The sequence below is a fragment of the Tamandua tetradactyla genome, chromosome 15 (assembly GCF_023851605.1).
Source record: "Tamandua tetradactyla isolate mTamTet1 chromosome 15, mTamTet1.pri, whole genome shotgun sequence".
NCBI classification, from domain to species: Eukaryota; Metazoa; Chordata; class Mammalia; order Pilosa; family Myrmecophagidae; genus Tamandua; species Tamandua tetradactyla.
The window spans coordinates 32,047,470-32,066,936 of NC_135341.1; the positions used below are offsets into that span (position 1 = coordinate 32,047,470).

The 19,467-nt window shown below is 38.5% G+C and overlaps 1 protein-coding gene across 5 annotated transcripts in view; it reads right to left on the reverse strand.

Annotated features, from left to right (window-relative positions):
- Positions 1-19,467, reverse strand: part of CACNA1D (calcium voltage-gated channel subunit alpha1 D) — a 413,019-nt gene that overhangs the window by 390,491 nt on the left and 3,061 nt on the right. For all 5 annotated transcript variants that reach the window (XM_077128982.1, XM_077128983.1, XM_077128981.1 and 2 more), the window contains exon 3: positions 15,975-16,080. In XM_077128982.1, the coding sequence (XP_076985097.1) occupies positions 15,975-16,080 (106 nt within the window). The remainder of the gene's footprint in view (positions 1-15,974; positions 16,081-19,467) is intronic.

Genomic DNA, 19,467 nt, shown 5'->3' on the forward strand with positions numbered 1-19,467 from the left:
ACTTCAATATTGTGGGGGCAGACCTATTGTTTGGGTGGGACCTTTTGACTAGGCTGTTCCCAAGGAGATGTGACTCCGCCCATTTCAAGGTGAGTCTTAATCCGCTTAATGGACTCCGTTAAGAGGGAACCATTTTGGAAAAAGCTCAGAGCAGACAGAAAGAGACATTTGAAGATGCTGAAAGAATACACCCCCAGGGAAGCCATCTGAAATTCGAAGCTGGGAGAGAAACCCAGCAGACACTGCCACATGCCTTCCCATGTGACACAGAAACTCCAAACACCATCGGCCTTTAGTTCAGTTAAGGTATCTTTCCCTGAATGCCTTAGTTGGGACAATTTTATGGTCTCAGAATTTTAAACATGTAAGTTAATAAATCCCTTTTATAAAAGCCAGCCCATTTCTGGGATATTGCATTCTGCAGCTTTACCAAACTAAAATATCATCCACTCCCAGCCAAGGACCCACAAGAAATAGTAATTGATCCACAGAGGACATGCCATCTGTTCTAGTTTGCTAGCTGCTGGAATGCAGTATACCAGAAACAGAATGACTTTTAAAAGGCAGAATTTAATAAGTTGCTAGTTTACAGTTCTAAAGCTGAGAAAATGTCCCAATTAAAACAAGTCTACAGAAATGTCCAATTTAAGGTAGCCAGGGAAAGATACCTTGGTTCAAGAAGGCCTACTACGTTCAACGTTTCTCTCTTAGCTGCAAGGACACATGGCAAACATAGCGGCATCTGCTGGCTTTCTCGTGGTTCTACCAAAAGGGAATCTCTCTAAAATGTTTCCTTTTTTAAAGGATTCTAGTAAGCAACTCCACCTTCAGTGGGTGGAGACACACCTCCACGGAAATCATCTAATAAAAAAGTTACTATCCACAATTGGGTGGGTCCCATCTTCATGGAAACAATCAAAATGCTCCCACTCAGCAATACTGAATGAGGATTAAAGGGCGTGGCTTTTCTGGGGTCCACTACAGATTCAAACTGGCACACCACCCAATGGCCCAGAGGAGAATATGAGGCCACTTCTCTTGAGAGAGCTGTACACTTGGTAATCATCAACAACACATATTTACTGAGCATCTACCACACACTATCACTCCAGGTACTTTTACAGATTTAAAAATGGTTCATTTCAAATTGTATTCTGAAGACACTTGACATCTTAAAGGAAAAATAAGATGAGCATATAAACAACTGAAATCTAGGATAAATATGCAAAGTGACATGAGAAAGGTTCAGATAAAGCTGATAATCTGATGCAGTCACAAAAATTTCCATGGAAGAGATATATTTGAGATGAGTCTTGAATAGCTTTAAGGACAGCAACATGTGAAGATACAGTGGTAGGAAGAGAGAGAGGCATTTCAGATGGAGGAAGCAATGGATGGAAAAACCAGGAAGCAGGGCCCTGCCCTGATCAAGATGGCAGAATAAGATATTCAGGGCTCTATTTGCAACAGAAACTTTGAACAACTAGCAAGAACTGGCAGAACATCTTTCTCAAAGCTCCAGAAAATGGTTAAAGGACTGCAGTAATCGCAATAACAGCACAAGCAACAAATCAACTTAAAAACAGTTGAATCTCACTGAACTATTTGTATATAACCTGGTTGTTCCCAGAAGCTTCTGGTATTTATGTGACACCCAAGACTCAGAGTTAGAGCTCTGAAGCTATCCTATGAAAGTCAGCACTATCCTATACAGGAACTGTTTAAAAAGTTGAAAAAGGGATCAGAATTCTAGTAGAGATATGAAGGAAGCTGATCTGGATAGGACTAAGGTAGAGCAGAATATGGGGTAAAGGATGATATCATCCACATTTTAAAACTTTAAGTTCTATATGACACCAAAGGAAGAGATGTTTACTTTGTGCAAAATGTATATTTTAGGTAGTACATTATCTACTTTAATTTGTATGTCATTTTAGTTGAACACCACAAGCACATGGAATCTTGAATAGGGTGTGAGATCTTGTTGGCTTGTCCAGGTTAATGTCATGTCCCAATATATCCCAGAATAATTTGGGCAGTGAATAAAGTATTTGCAAAGAACCCTTGCGGGACTGGAGAGAAAGGAAGAAATCTTCAACTTCCCCATTTGGAGTTCTGATTTCTCACAAGGAGTGGGGACAACCAAATTCATAGGCTGAGCCCTCAATCTTAGGGTTCACCCTATGAAACTTATCATCAAGGGATTGTAAAAGTCTTTTTGACCAAAACAGGGAAGAGAGAAATGAGACAAGACAGAATTTCAGTGGCTGAGAGATTTCAAGCAGAGTCAAGAGGTTATCCTGGAGGTTATTCTTCTGCACTATATAGATATCCCTTTTTAGCTTATGGTATATCGGAGTGGCTGAAAGGAAGTACCTGAAACTGTTGAGCTGTGTTCCAATAGCCTTGATTCCTGAAGATGATTGTATAAAGATACAACTTTTACACTGTGACTGTGTGATTGTGAAAACTCTCTGTCTGATGTTTCTTTTATCCAGGATATGGACAGATGAGTAAAAAAATATGGACAAAAATAAATAAATAAATAATAGGAGGGAGAAGGAGTAAAATAAATTGGGTAGACAGAAATACTAATGGACAATGAGAGGGAGGGGTTAGGGGTATGGTATGCATGAGTTCTTTTCTTTTTATTTTTTTTCTGGAATGATGCAAATGTTCTAAAAAATTATCATGATGATAAATACACAACTATGTGATGATACTATGAGCCAGTGATTGTACAACATGTATGGAATGTATGTGTGTGAAGATAATTAATAAAAATATTTTTAAAAACAGCAGTAGGATCTCATGGCAACCCGGCTGGCCCAACCCGTATTCCCTTGTTGGCTCAGCACAGAACCTCCCCACATTCCCAGTGCAGGCCCCTGTCCTGGTCTTCAGGGAGCAGAGTAACTCTCCTGCATATACTGGAAACATGAATGCTGGCTAAATCTCTCTGGTGGAAGCCTGAGCAATTGAACCAGGACACCATTGCAGACTGCAGGAACAGCATTCCAAAACTTGCCCTGTAGAAGGCGGATCCCAGATCTCTCCTACAAAATGCTGGGGGAACAGTCATGACATGCTGCCTGAGGCAAGGAATTGCAAGCTGTGGGACATATACGGCAGTGCCTGGAACCGAGAGGAAACTATTTCCTAGGAATAGAGCTGCACCAAATGCATGTGCAAAAAGGATCAGGGAAGTCCTTATGCTTTGGCCTCAAGCTATTCTCTAAACTTCTTATACAGATAAGCCCTGAAGGAGAGCACTGGCACAGATCAATCTGCACAGACTGCTAAAGGTGTTTCCTTTTCTTCCTTTTTTTCCTTTTATTAGCTCCTGGCCTTCATCAAAAGCTCCATCATAACACTACCTGGAAATAAGCTTAAGGAACAGAAGCCTCAGAGTCTAAATTCCAGTGATAGGACTTCCGGAGAAGATAGCGGCTTAGTAAGACCCGCGGATCTTAGTTCCTCCTCCAGAACAGCTGCTAGGGGAGTAGAAACGATACAGAACAGTTCCCGGAGCCACGACAGAGATCAAAAAGACAGCATACCCAATCCTGGAACAGCTGACTGGCTGAGAGAACCCGCTCCGGTGAGATTGCTGAGGGGCGCGGGCTTCCCCAGGCGGGGCGGCAAGTGGCCAGAGTCCCTCCCTTCCTCCTTCCCAGGCCAGCTGGCAGAATTGGGCAGGAGGTCCCCTCAAGATGCGGCGGTTGGCGCCCCCACCACGCACGGCCCCCCGGACCAACTGAGAGAATTGGATCGGAAATCCCCAGACCACGGAGAACGGTGACCAGGGGGCTCCCATCCAAACACGTTGACTCCCCAGTCTGGCTGGGAACGGTGCACTCTCCCGGGCCGCGGCGGCTGGCGCCCTCCCGCCACGCTTGGCACCCCAGGCCGACTAGGAAATTCGGACGGGCGCTCTCCCGGGCTGTGGAGGCCAGCGACCCTCACCGCGTTCGGACCCCCGGCCCAGATGGCACTCTTTCAGGCTGCTTCGGCTGGCGAACCTGCCCCACGGCGAGAGTTTTCCAAAGTTAAAGGACCCACAGCACCTTTTACTGGTGGGACCCACAGACAAACGAGTGCCACGAGCGCCACCTACTGGGCAGGATAAGAAAAACAGAACCCAGAGATTTCACAGAAAAATCTTTCAACCTGTTGGGTCCAACACCCAGGGAAATCTGAATAAATGCCCAGACGCCAGCAGAAGATAACGGATCACGCTCAGAAAATTGAAAATATGGCCCAGTTAAAGGAACAAACCAATAGTTCAAATGAGATACAGGAGCTGAAACAACTAATGCTGAATATACAAACAGAAATGGAAAACCTCTTCAAAAACGAAATCGATAAATTGAGGGAGGACATGAAGAAGACATGGGCTGAACAAAAAGAAGAAATAGAAAAACTGAAAAAACAAATCACAGAACTCATGGAAGTGAAGGATAAAGTAGAAAAGATGGAAAAAACAATGGATACCTACAATGATAGATTTAAACAGACAGAAGATAGAATTAGTGATTTGGAGGATGGAACATCTGAATTCCAAAAAGAAACAGAAACTATCCGGAAAAGAATGGAAAAATTTGAACAGGGTATCAGGGAACTCAAGGACAATATGAACCGCACAAATATACGTGTTGTGGGTGTCCCAGAAGGAGAAGAGAAGGGAAAAGGAGGAGAAAAACTAATGGAAGAAATTATCACTGAAAATTTCCCAACTCTTATGAAAGACCTAAAATTACAGATCCAAGAAGTGCAGCACAACCCAAAGAGATTACACCCAAATAGGCGTTCTCCAAGACACTTACTAGTTAGAATGTTAGAGGTCAAAGAGAAAGAGAGGGTCTTGAAAGCAGCAAGAGAAAAACAATCCATCACATACAAGGGAAACCCAATAAGACTATGTGTAGATTTCTCAGCAGAAACATGGAAGCTAGAAGACAGTGGGATGATATATTTAAATTACTAAAAGAGAAAAACTGCCAACCAAGACTTCTATATCCAGCAAAATTGTCCTTCAAAAATGAGGGAGAAATTAAAACATTCTCAGACAAAAAGTCACTGAGAGAATTTGTGACCAAGAGACCAGCTCTGCAAGAAATACTAAAGGGAGCACTAGAGTCAGATATGAAAAGACAGAAGAGAGAGGTATGGAGAAGAGTGTAGAAAGAAGGAAAGTCAGATATGATATATATAATACAAAAGCCAAAATGGTAGAGGAAAATATTATCCAAACAGTAATAACACTAAATGTTAATGGACTGAATTCCCCAATCAAAAGACATAGACTGGCAGAATGGATTAAAAAACAGGACCCTTCTATATGCTGTCTACAGGAAACACATCTTAGACCCAAAGATAAACATAGGTTGAAAGTGAAAGGTTGGGAAAAGATATTTCATGCAAATAACAACCAGAAAAGAGCAGGAGTGGCTATACTGATATCCAACAAATTAGACTTCAAATGTAAAACAGTTAAAAGAGACAAAGAAGGACACTATATACTAATAAAAGGAACAATTAAACAAGAAGACATAACAATCATAAATATTTACGCACCGAACCAGAATGCCCCAAAATACGTGAGGAATACACTGCAAACACTGAAAAGAGAAATAGACACATATACCATAATAGTTGGAGACGTCAATTCACCATTCTCATCAATGGAGAGAACATCTAGAAAGAGGATCAATAAAGAAATAGAGAATCTGAATATTACTATAAATGAGCTAAACTTAACAGACATCTATAGGACATTACATCCCACAACAGCAGGATACACCTTTTTCTCAAGTGCTCATGGATCATTCTCAAAGACAGACCATATGCTGGATCACAAAGCATGTCTTAACAAATTTAAAAAGATTGAAATCATACACAACACTTTCTCGGATCATAAAGGAATGAAGTTGGAAATCAATAATAGGCGGAGTGCCAGAAAATTCACAAATACGTGGAGGCTCAACAACACACTCTTAAACAACCAGTGGGTCAAAGAAGAAATTGCAAGAGAAATTAGTAAATACCTCGAGGCAAATGAAAATGAAAACACAACATATCAAAACTTATGGGACGCAGCAAAGGCAGTGCTAAGAGGGAAATTTATTGCCCTAAATGCCTATATCAGAAAAGAAGAAAAGGCAAAAATGGAGGAATTAACTGTCCACTTGGAAGAACTGAAGAAAGAACAGCAAACTAACCCCAAAGCAAGCAAAAGGAAAGAAATAACAAAGATTAGAGCAGAAATAAGTGAAATTGAAAACATGAAAACAATAGAGAAAATCAATAAGACCAGAAGTTGGTTCTATGAGAAAATCAATAAGATTGATGGGCCCTTAGCAAGATTGAGAAAAAGAAGAAGAGAGAGGATGCAAATAAATAAGATCAGAAATGGAAGAGGAGACATAACTACTAACCTCACAGAAATAAAGGAGGAATAACAGGATACTATGAACAACTTTACGCTAACAAATACAACAATTTAGAGGAAATGGACGGGTTCCTGGAAAGACATGAACAACCAACTTTGACTCAAGAAGAAATAGATGACCTCAACAAACCAATCACAAGTAAAGAAATTGAATTAGTCATTCAAAAGCTTTCTAAAAAGAAAAGTCCAGGACCAGACGGCTTCACATGTGAATTCTATCAAACATTCCAGAAAGAATTACTACCAACTCTCCTCAAACTCCTCAAAAAAATCGAAGTGGAGGTAAAACTACCTAATTCATTCTATGAAGCCAACATCACCCTCATACCAAAACCAGGCAAAGATATTACAAAAAAAGAAAACTACAGACCAATCTCTCTAACGAATATAGATGCAAAAATCCTCAATAAAATTCTAGCAAATCGTATCCAACAACACATTAAAAAAATTATACATCATGACCAAGTAGGATTCATCCCAGGTAGCAAGGATGGTTCAACATAACAAAATCAATTAATGTAATACACCATATCAACAAATCAAAGCAGATAAATCACATGATCATCTCAATTGATGCAGAGAAGGCATTTGACAAGATTCAACATCCTTTCCTGTTGAAAACACTTCAAAAGATAGGAATACAAGCGAACTTCCTTAAAATGATAGAGGGAATATATGAAAAACCCACAGCTAATATCATCCTCAATGGGGAAAAATTGAAAACTTACCCCCTAAGATCGGGAACAAGACAAGGATGTCCACTATCACCACTATTATTCAACATTGTGTTGGAGGTTCTAGCCAGAGCAATTAGACAAGAAAAAGAAATACAAGGCATCAAAATTGGAAAGGAAGAAGTAAAACTATCACTGTTTGCAGATGTAATGATACTATACATCGAAAACCCAGAAAAATCCACAACAAAACTACCAGAGCTAATAACTGAGTACAGCAAAGTAGCAGGTTACAAGATCAACATTCAAAAATCTGTAGCATTTCTATACACTAGTAATGAACAAGTTGAGGGGGAAATCAAGAAACGAATCCCATTTACAATTGCAACTAAAAGAATATAATACCTAGGAATAAATTTAACTAAAGAGACAAAAAACCTATATAAAGAAAACTACAAAAAACTGCTAAAAGAAATCACAGAACCTAAATAGATGGAAGGGCATACCGTGTTCATGGATTGGAAGACTAAATATAATTAAGATGTCAATCCTACCTAAATTGATCTACAGATTCAATGCAATACCAATCAAAATCCCAACAACTTATTTTTCAGAAATAGAAAAACCAATAAGCAAATTTATCTGGAAGGGCAGGGTGCCCCGAATTGCTAAAAACATCTTGAGGGGAAAAAACGAAGCTGGAGGTCTCACGATGCCGGACTTTAAGGCATATTATGAAGCCACAGTGGTCAAAACAGCATGGTATTGGCATAAAGATAGATATATCGACCAATGGTATCGAATAGAGTGCTCAGATATAGACCTTCTCATCTATGGACATTTGATCTTTGATAAGGCAGTCAAGCCAACTCACCTGGGACAGAACAGTCTCTTCAATAAATGGTGCCTAGAGAACTGGATATCCATATGCAAAAGAATGAAAGAAGACCCATATCTCACACCCTACACAAAAGTTTACTCAAAATGGATCAAAGATCTAAACATAAGGTCTAAGACCATGAAACAGTTAGAGGAAAATGTAGGGAGATATCTTATGAATCTTACAATTGGAGGCGGTTTTATGGACCTTAAACATAAAGCAAGAGCACTGAAGTAGGAAATAAATAAATGGGAGCTCCTCAAAATTAAACACTTTTGTGCATCAAAGAACTTCATCAAGAAAGTAGAAAGACAGCCTACACAATGGGAGACAATATTTGGATATGACATATCAGATAAAGGTCTAGTATCCAGAATTTATAAAGAGATTGTCCAACTCAACAACAAAAAGACAGCCAACCCAATTACAAAATGGGAAAAAGACTTGAACAGACACCTACCAGAAGAGGAAATACAAATGGCCAAAAGGCACATGAAGAGATGCTCAATGTCCCTGGCCATTAGAGAAATGCAAATCAAAACCACAATGAGATATCATCTCACACCCACCAGAATGGCCATTATCAACAAAACAGAAAATGACAAGTGCTGGAGAGGATGCGGAGAAAGAGGCACACTTATCCACTGTTGGTGGGAATGTCAAATGGTGCAACCACTGTGGAAGGCAGTTTGGCGGTTCCTCAGAAAGCTGAATATAGAATTGCCATATGACCCAGCAATACCATTGCTGGGTATCTACTCAAAGGACTTAAGGGCAAAGACACAAACGGACATTTGCACACCAATGTTTATAGCAGCATTATTTACAATTGCAAAGAGATGGAAACAGTCAAAATGTCCATCAACAGAAGAATGGCTAAACAAACTGTGGTATATACATACGATGGACTATTATGCAGCTTTAAGACAGAATAAACTTATGAAGCATGTAATAACATGGATGGACCTAGAGAACATTATGCTGAGTGAGTCTAGCCAAAAACTAAAGGACAAATACTGTATGGTCCCACTGATGTGAACCGACATTCGAGAATAAACTTGGAATATGTCATTGGTAACAGAGACCAGCAGGAGTTAGAAACAGGGTAAGATAATGGGTAATTGGAGCTGAAGGGATACAGACTGTGCAACAGGACTAGATACAAAAACTCAAAAATGGACAGCACAATAATACCTAATTGTAAAGTAATCATGTTAAAACACTGAATGAAGCTGCATCTGAGCTATAGGTTTTTGTTTTTTTGTTTGTTTGTTTGGTTGGTTGGTTTTGTCTGTCTGGTTGTTTGTTTTTCTTTTTTTTTTTACTATTATTAATTTTTTTTCTCTATATTAACATTCTATATCTTTTTCTGTTGTGTTGCTAGTTCTTCTAAATCGATGCAAATGTACTAAGAAACAATGATCATGCATCTATGTGATGATGTTAAGAATTACTGATTGCATATGTAGAATGGTATGATTTCTAAATGTTGGGTTAATTTCTTTTTTTCCGTTAATTAATAAAAAAAAAAACTAAATTCCAGTGATAGCACATTAAATATCAAAATGTCCAGGTTTCAACAAAAGATTACAAAACCTGCAAAGAAATAGGAATCAATGGCCCAGACAAAGAAGATTAAAGTAAGAGAAATCATCAATGAGGAAAAACAAACCTGGGACATTCCCAAGACTTTTTTAAAAATGGCCCTGAATATGTTAAAGAGATAAAGGAAATCATGAACAAAAAACTAAAGAAAATCAGGAAAATGACAGATGAACACAAAGAGAACATAAAAAGAGAAATGGAAATCATGAGAAGTAACAAAACAGAGCTGAAGACCCCATGTGGTAGTTAGGTTCAGGTGTCAACTTGGCCAGGTTCTACTGCTATGGATGTGAGTCAATGGCATGTGAACCTCCTCTGTTGCTGATTACATCTACAGTCAGCTAGGAGGTGTGCCTGCTGCATTGAATGATGTTTGATTTCGTTGCCTAGAAGCTTAAATGAGAGAGCTCAATGTAGCACAGCCCAAGCAGCTCAGCATATCTCATCTCAGCACTTGCAGCTCAGCCCAGGCCTTTAGAAATGCAGAAAGGAATCATCCCAGGGAAAGTTGGTGGAACCCAGAGGCCTAGGAAGAAGGCCAGCAGAGATAGCCCTGTGCCTTCCCATGTAAGAAAGAACCTCAGTTGAAAGTTACCTGCCTTTCTTCTGAAGATCTATACATTAACTAAATAAATCCCCTTTTATTGAAAGCCAATTCATCTCTGGCATGTTGCACTCTGGCAGCTTTGGTAGACTAGAACACCATAGTAACAGAAATTTAAAATTCTCCAGAGGGATTCAAAAGCAAATTGGAGTTGGCAGAAGAAAGAATCAGTGAACTTGAAGGTAAGACAGCTGAAATCATCCAGTCCAGTCTGAGGAGGAGAAAGAAGAAAGAATGAAGAAAAGTGAACAGAGACTAAGGAACCTGCCATACACCTTCAATTATACCAATGTATACACTGTGTGAGTCCCAGGAAAAGAAAGAGAGAAAGGGCCAGAGACACTATTCAAAGAAAAAAAATGGCTGAAAACTTTCCAAATTTAATGAAAGACAGAAATATATACATCCAAGACACTCAATCAACTCTATTCAATTCAAATAGAATAAACTGAAACTGACTCACACTGCAACATATTATAATCAAACTGTCAAGTGCCAAAGTTAAAGAGAGAATTCTGAAAGCTGCAAGAGAGAAACAAGGCACCATGTTCAAGGGAGCCTCAATAAGATTAAGTGCCAAATTCTCACTGGAAACCAGGAAGGCAAGAAGGCAGTGGGATGATATATTTAAAGTGCTGAAAGCAAAAAGTGCCAATCAAATATTCTAATCTGGTATAACTGTCCTTCAAAAATGAAAGAGAGATTAAGATATTCCTAGATAAACAAAAACTGAGAGATTTTATCACCACTAGACTAGTCTTAAAAGAGATGCTAAAAAGGTTCTTGACTTAAAGAAGAATAGACAATAGATCCAAAAAAAAAGATCTCTCCTAAGTATAATGACATAGGTAAATATAAATGTCCATACTATTCTATTTTTGGCTTCTAACACCATTTCTTACTTCCTAATAAAAGGATCTAAAAGGCAAACGCATAGAATGTAATGATAAATCAGTGGCTTGGAATCCGTATTGTATAAGCATGTAATTGGTGACAAGACCTACATAAGGAGGCAGGACAGAGGATTATAGGAAGATAGTCTGTGTACAATACTGAAGTTACATTGTTATCAAAGCAAATGAGATTGTTATAGATTTAGGATGTTAAATGTAAGCCCTATGGTTCCTACAAGAAAATGTCAGAGACCACACAAGCTCACAGAGATAGAAGGAAGAACAGAGGTTATGGGACAGCAGGGACAATGGTTGCGTTAATGCACACCATGCAGAGAATTTCTGTTTGGGGTGATGGGCAAGTTTTAGTAATGGAAAGTGGTGAAGGTACCACAATATTGTGAATATAACAAATCCTACTGAATGGTATGCTTGCGGGGGGGGGGGGGGTTGGGATGGGAAATTTTATGTTGTATATATGTTTCCACAATTAAAAAGAGAGAGCAACTAAAAAGACAATGACAATTAAATGCAACACATGATCTTCAATGGGATCTAACAAGAGAGGAGAAAAGGCTCAAAAGGACATTATTGAGGGTGGGTCATGGTGGCTCAACAGGCAGAGTTCTCGCCTGCCATGCTGGAGACCTGGATTCGACTCCCATGCCTACCCATCCAAAAAAAAAGAAAAAAAAGGACATTATTGGGACATATTAAAAATTGCAATTTTTATATCAATGTTATATAAGCTTTATATCAGTGTTAAGTTTTTTTGAACTTGATAACAGCACTTAAGTGATTATATAAGTGATTATCCTTGTTCTTAGGAAATATGCATGGTAGCATTAAGTATTCAAGAGCATGATATATACACTCTACACTGAAGCATACAGAAAATGGACTGATGGACAAGTGCATGGGTAGGAGAGAGGGAAGAATGGAAGAAGGGATTGAGGGAAGGATGGAAGGAGGATGGGATAGAAGATAAATACATAGAATGATACAACAAATGTGGCAAAATGTGAAAACTGGTGGATCTGGGTATCTGGGGAGATAGGTATATGTTGGAGTTATCTGTATGTGATGTGTACTATTTTTGTACCTCTCCTGTAAGTTTGAAAGAATTTCATAATTAAAAGTTTAAAAATGAAAACATTTTTTAAGTGAGAGGTAGACAAGTTGGGAAGAGTTGTTTGGGAACTTCTGGTGAACAAATGGGTAGGTTTGTGAAGGTAAAGAGATGGGGATAAACCAAAAAAGCTTTAAAAATAAAAAAGGTAGAACCAGATCAGGGAAAACCTAGTCTTGGAGTCTGGTCTTTCCTTGGTGGGCTATAGGTAGCCACTGAAATCTCAAGATCCCTTCTCTAGTAAAAGTCACCTGACAGTGGTGTGAAATGTAGATTAAGGAAGGAAAGCCCTGGAGCTGGAATTGACAGCCTAAATGGAGAGAAAAGGAAGACATGAGGGATTCTGTAGAGGTAAAATGTTATCATGCCTAAAAACATAAACACATGAGTGTCAACAAGATGAGAAAAAGGTAGGTGAGATAAAAAATGATCTACAGAAACAAGACTTAGTAAAACTTGTCATTCAGTTTAGAAGGCATTTACTGAGTACCCAGGCTGAGCCAGAAATCTGACCAGATAAAGGGAGAGAAAGGCATGAGTTTCTGCCATCCAATCACTTAGGGCTGGTTTAGAGACAAGAGGAGGGCACAGTCATTAGCAAATATCAAGAGAAGGTCTGTAAGAGCAGATGAGGATTCCTCTTTTGGACCCTTCTAACCTGAGGCAGTTCAGCACTACAGGAAGAAGTAGGCTGGGGAAGGGATAGAAACTGAAAGTTTCCTTAGAAACTGGAGTTTGAGAAAACAAAATAACATGCTTTTCTTCCACAAAACACATTTTCCAACACAGTGAAATATAATAGTTGTAATCATTCCCACTCTGACACCTGATACAGAAGTGCTCTTCCCCTCGCTGTTAAGAAAATAAAATAAATTATACACTCTTTCAATAAGCAGAACTGAGGAAATACTGCTACTGACAGAACTAAAAGGGATAATACTGTGGGAAGTGAGTTGTACTGTTTCCATGGCATCAGTCCACTGATGCCTGCCCCTGTAAGTCCAGAAATGAAAGCTGCATAGAAACCTGAGATTGTTTATATAAAAAAAAAGAAATCTAACCCTGGGAAAACTTGCTGCCCCCAGGGTAGTCTTCAAGTCCCCAGCTGGGTGAGTTACATACAACCCAGACCAAACATATAACCAATAGGAACGGTCACATTTCTTATCCAACAAAAGCAATAATTTCAATACAAATGACATTCAACAGGCAGAAACAGCTTCCACAAAACTGGCCCCGAATCACACACTAAGTGCTTGACATATGTGCTTTACACAGAGCTATCAGGCAAAGGAAATCATCAGCTCCCTGCATGTGCAGAGCTTTGCAACCCCTATCAGTCTATGCCCTTTGTTTTACCATTCACATTAATTGAAAGGTACTTACTACAGATGAAAAATAAGCTTCGTTCAGCTGCCTCTAAACTTACTCCAAAAATAGAACAATCACTTTGGTAAAAAATGGGTCAGATGTATTTAAAAAAAAAACAGCTCCCTAGTGGGAGGACTGACATGGCTTGGGACCTTGCTAATAGTCAAGGGAAGTCCACAAAGATCGTCCCTTCCCACAGTGGAAAGGAAATATTTAAAGAGTCAAGCAGAGTATAAGTTCTGGCCATGTGACCATTCAAAAGAAAGTAAGGCACAGACTTGAATGCCATGAGTTTCAATATCCTAAATGAAAAAGTCAAAGAAATACACCCTGGTTTTCAGAAGGCTTGCTAACCAATAATAAACACCTTCCCGCTACTCAAAAAAAAAAAAGTCTAGTGTTTAAGAATTGTTAAGGAAAGACCTACTGAGGAAGAGTTGAAAGGGGGAAAAGAAATTTCTCCATTTCCTGGAACATTTTACTTCCTCACTTCTTGGCTGAGAAATTCAAATGGTCTAACAGCAGTTATAAATAGTGCCCTGAATTTCCCAGGGAAAAATCAGAGTATTAATTGGTTTACACGTGCTGCTACATTAATTATTCCGTTGATCTGAATTTATCTGCCTTTCTGAAAGTTATTTATTTTCTAAGTTTGTTTCATCATGTTCTCTTGAGCTACAAAAGCAACAAACTGGGTCACCATACACGTTGTTAAATTTGGTAACAAGGCTGACACCATCTGTGGCCTGGGCTATGATGATCTATCTTCACTGATGGAGATACTATTTTGACTTTTCTTTCAAAAAGATAATCTAATGTCACATGTATACAACCAAATCAAAAGTTATTTTAAAATATCCTAAGTTATGCAAAGAATCTTCAACACAACATAAATATATACTAACAGTAAGCATGTATAGGTGTATCCAACTTCCATTCACACTTGTATTTCAGTAGCAATATCTAAAAGTTTCTTTTTAATTTTCTAGAAATCAAACTACAAAAGTCCATACCTGAACAGACTCAAGTTACAACTGAAATATGCCACAAAATTTTAAATATAACATGAAATCCTATACATAAACCATCATGGTTAAATTCACAACAGCATAACAACAAGAAGCAGAACTCTCCCCACACTAGTCTTGCTTTAACAACCTCATTTAGTAAATAACATCCAGCCCTACTAAAATACAGCCTCAATGTGAAAAGCTAAAAACAAAGGAACAAGGTAAAAGACGAGAAAGCAACAACTCCAAAATCAAGGGAGTGTCCTGTTACCCAACACTGGCTTCCTCTAATTCTAAAAGGATTGATTCTTACAAGAAAGATGCTTCAGCACCAGAAAAACCCTGAAATAACTTCTGAATCATCAAAAAAAGATTACTAGATGTAAGAGGTAAAAACAATCCTAGTGATCTTCTCGTCCAATTCCCTTAACTGACAGATGGTTCAATGGCAATTCAGAAAAGTGATGGGAATGCCCCCAAACACAATTAGTTGGCACCCAAGTGGGGCAAGAACACAGGCCCGATCTAGTTGCTCTTCAGTGCCTTTTTTTTTTTTTTAACTATATTAGCCTTAGCCTTTCCCCCAAAAAAGTTCCATATAACAGTGGTTCCATGATGTTAAAAGTGTTCTGCCAAGAAAATGTTTAAAAGTGTCCATGGGCAATTACTTTTAGGGACTAGTTGAGTTAAACAAAAAGATACTTGTTTCTTAACCGCAGACTTTCCCAGAGCTTTTCCTAAGCTAATGTACACTGTAAACCTTTAGGAGGTTAATAAAGTACATGGAAGTATCCAAATTTATTTAACCAGAGTCGCTTTATCTTGAGGCATTTCATAGAACTAGGAGTAGGAACTTTAATTATATACTATATTAGTCTTCAATATGATGTTCTATGTAAATTTATTAGTTTCGCTGTATTTTACATCTCTAAACAAGGATAGTTCATAAACAAAATCTATGATAAATCCCTACTTATCAGAATAATGACCAAAGAACCCCTACTCCCAAACAATATTGGACTTAAAAAAAAAAAAAAAAAAGCTGGTATCAGGAAAGGAATGGTAGATAGCAAAAGCCTCTGTGGAAAGAAAAGTTATTTTTAAAATCTGCTACAAACCTCTTCCATAAAAAGTTCACATCTATTTACACAAGAATCATGACTTTAAACACTTTCATTCAGTATAAATTTGAGAACAGAGGTCCAAAAAATAAATTAAAAAACCACTGTTGCAAAGCTCCAAGAAACATCACATGCATGACTATAAATCTCAGGCCAAAAAAGTCAGCGGCTAATTTAAGTATAGAGGCAAATGACAGCCACGCATCAGGACAAGCAGGAATTCGAAGAACACTTACCAAGTTATGATTTGTTGAATTAGAATCATCTTCAGGGAATGGGATGTAAATAGCTAAGGCCACACAATTGGCAAAAATAGCCAATAATATAAATATGTCAAATGGTCTGAAAAATTTTGTTAAGGTACATACATATTAAGCAAACATAAATCATCTCTGTGATCACTTTCCCAGCCACACCACTTTTGAATTGCTTTTAAAATAAAAGTGACATACACAAATAACTCAGACAGACTGTTGTGACTACCAGGTTTCAGCAAAACCGTCAGTGGTCATCTCACAGTAGATCTGCCTAGCAAGTGACCTCTCCATGTCCTTTCCTTCTGCTGCAAGGGTCACGTTACACTCATACTTCTGCTGTACATTTTATGCTAAAACCTAAAAGTAATTCCAATTAGGCCATTGTGTGAACCAGGATTCTCTGTCTTGTTTTAAAAAAGACACGGGCCTTAGAAAGCTAAATTCCTGGCTATTGTAGACACAGAGGAGTCATCATGGGACAAGTACCTCCCACAGATCCTAGCCTCAAATTGTTAGAGCCATTTTCTTGAGGACTATTCTTGACTGGGTTGGTGTGAATCTCCTGTCTGGATAAAGGCGGGTCAAGTCACTAAGCTTTCTCCGTTCTACTAGTGACTCTTCTGTGGAATATTCTAATACCTCAAACATTATAATAAGCAAGCCAAGCTTCAGCTCCTTCTTCTGCATTCCTTATGAGAGAAATCAATAGCTATGACTTTTTCAGTTTAGAGCTGGACTGGAGCTCAGTTTATAACGTATTATTACTGTGTTCAACTTATAAACAAATTAAATAAAAAGTCACAAGAAATCAGCACCAGATATTTTCAAAGTACTATTAAACAATTCTAAGTCTGGGGGGGTCTGTTTGAAAGAATCACTTTAAGATCAGCCTTCAACAGATACTTGATTAAATGTTCTGGTATTATTAAAAGACTGTCAAAACTGTCAATACAAAATTTGATAACTGCCAAAATGACTGTTATTCTCTTTTTGGTTTTCACACTTTCCAAATGTGAGGTTTCAAGAGCAACCAACCTAATTTTCAATTCTTGGACTTGATTTTACAAAAGGGTGTCTCCCATACACTCACCCCCAAAAGGCAAGGCTATCATACATTGGTTTGACTAAATATCTTGGGATACTAAGGATCTTAGGACATCAACAGACTATTCTCCAGCTGTCTTGATACCTTTCTGGGAATCAAAAAATGCTGAAGAAAACAAATACCCCATAGCTCTCTGGAGATGCTTTGGTTTCATAAAACCTCAGTCCCTTGAGAATCTTCAATAATCTTTGATATAATGAGATGAACAACATTATTCCCTAACTGATTTTGGTGGGTTTATTTTTAAGCCACTTAGCTTTAATTCATTTTTACTCTTTCAACTCATCTAGCATGATAGTCTTTTCCAGAGATCCAACTTTAAAACAATCCACTTTAAGCATTTCAGAATCCCCTTTTTGCTTTTCCTTTTGGCAATTTCCCACTGAAAAAGTCCATTGCACCAATTTTATTCTCTATAAAAACACATTGTTTCTCCCCTCCTGCACACCACCATCCTTTCTTTTTAATTTACCAGTACCTAAATGATAAACCAGCAAATACAAGAAATACCAATACTATTCAGGAAGGTCAAGTAAAGATATATTTTCTTCTTTGGGTTGGCCCAGTTTTGGATACTGCCAAAAGAATTTTACAAGCCAAGCAGAACAGAGCAATAGAAAAATAGGTGGGTTTGATCCTAACCATTCCTTCTGAAATAAAAACAATCCTCACTCCCCTAAGGTGCAGGACACTATGCGTTGCCTGCCTGCAAAAACAAATTAGGCTCTCACTCTCCCAGTGCTAACTGGAACTGACAATGCTGGCTTTAGGAGGGTTTCTATAACCTACTTCCTGAATTATAAGGAAACTGTCATTTAGAAAAACAAAAGATCATATATTGTTTAAGAATCTATTCTACACACTATTCCATTTGTAGGTAGGTTTCTCCTTGAATTGGCAGCCACATTCCCTAATTCCTGTACATATGTGTCTGGCAATGCAGGAAAGGGAGACAGCAGCATGATCCAGTAATTTACTCTGCACACACAAATTCCTATATACAAATTACTGTGCACAAAGAGAAACAGCATCAGGTTTCCCACTCCACTCTACATAAAAGTAATGACCCCACTAAGAGGTCTCTGCATATTCAGAGTGATGTCAAGCCAACCTAAGAGGGAAGAGATCTTTAAAAAGTACAACCACAACGTGACTCCAGGGATACCAATGAAGCATGTCCAGATTCACCTACCTCCCTCCTACAATGACAGTAGGATTCTGTCTTCAGACTAGAGAAGAACTTAAAGAGAAAACAGACAAATACAACCCCAGCAATGTGAGAGACACCATAATTCACTCTAGAAAAGAGATATCTGTTCCAAAAAGAAAAAGCACATGAAAAACTCCCAAATTCTACTCTAACATTTGGCTGCTCTCTACAAAACCTTTTTAGATAGGTACCCTCATTCTAATTCCTGTCCATAAGCGGAGAGTATAGCCACAGAAGACAAAGGGCATCCAATGAGCTGTCTAGCTAGGTACTCAAATTACATCCTTCCCACTTAGCATGGCCCCTCCACCCTTCTGGGGGTAGTTGGGGGAGAAGCTCTATATTCTTGCTCTCTCCCATGGTTAGGAACTGTTCTAAGGCCCCTGTCAGCCCCAAATACACTTCTGGGAAGGAAATGTTTTATTTTACTCAGACCAATGAATCATCTGACTAATTAGAAAGTCATCTGCTCAAAAAGAAGGCCTCAGTTCACCTTACCTTAAGGAGGGCAGTGGCTGGAGCTTGGTCTCCAGATTTTGGGAAGGGGATACACAGGCAGATACACAATAATTTTCCAAGATCTGGGACATATCAACCACACTGGGACATTTGGAGTTCAGTTTAAAAATACAAAGGAGACACCCAGAAATGTAACTTCAGTCCAAGGACAGACAGAATTTTTTTATAAAGGCAGCAACTGCAAATTCCTCCAGTGAAAGGGCTGTTCTATAACTCATAAGGGCTCAGGGAGGAGAGGCACATGCAAAATTTCTCCCTATACACACTCCCTCATGCTCACATTTCAAACGCTTTTTTGGAACCTGTCGAAAGGAAATTCCAGAAAGTCATAGCATTGATCAACAAAAGAAAGTATTCCTTCCCCTCTGAACAATTAGAATCACCAAATGTCTGAGCTAGGAGCAGCCTCAGCATTAATCGGAGTTGCAGGGCCAAATTCCAAAACATCAGAATGAGAAGATTCTATTAAAGGTCAAAAATGTATTCAATTCCAGAGAATCTCATGCAGTCTTTTTTTTTTTTTTTCAAATTGGCATGCTTTAACTGCAATAGGTTCAAAGCCCAAAAACAACTGTGGATTTAAAAACTAACAATTTAGCATTAAATAATCAAAGGTTAGTTTCATATTTCAATTATCT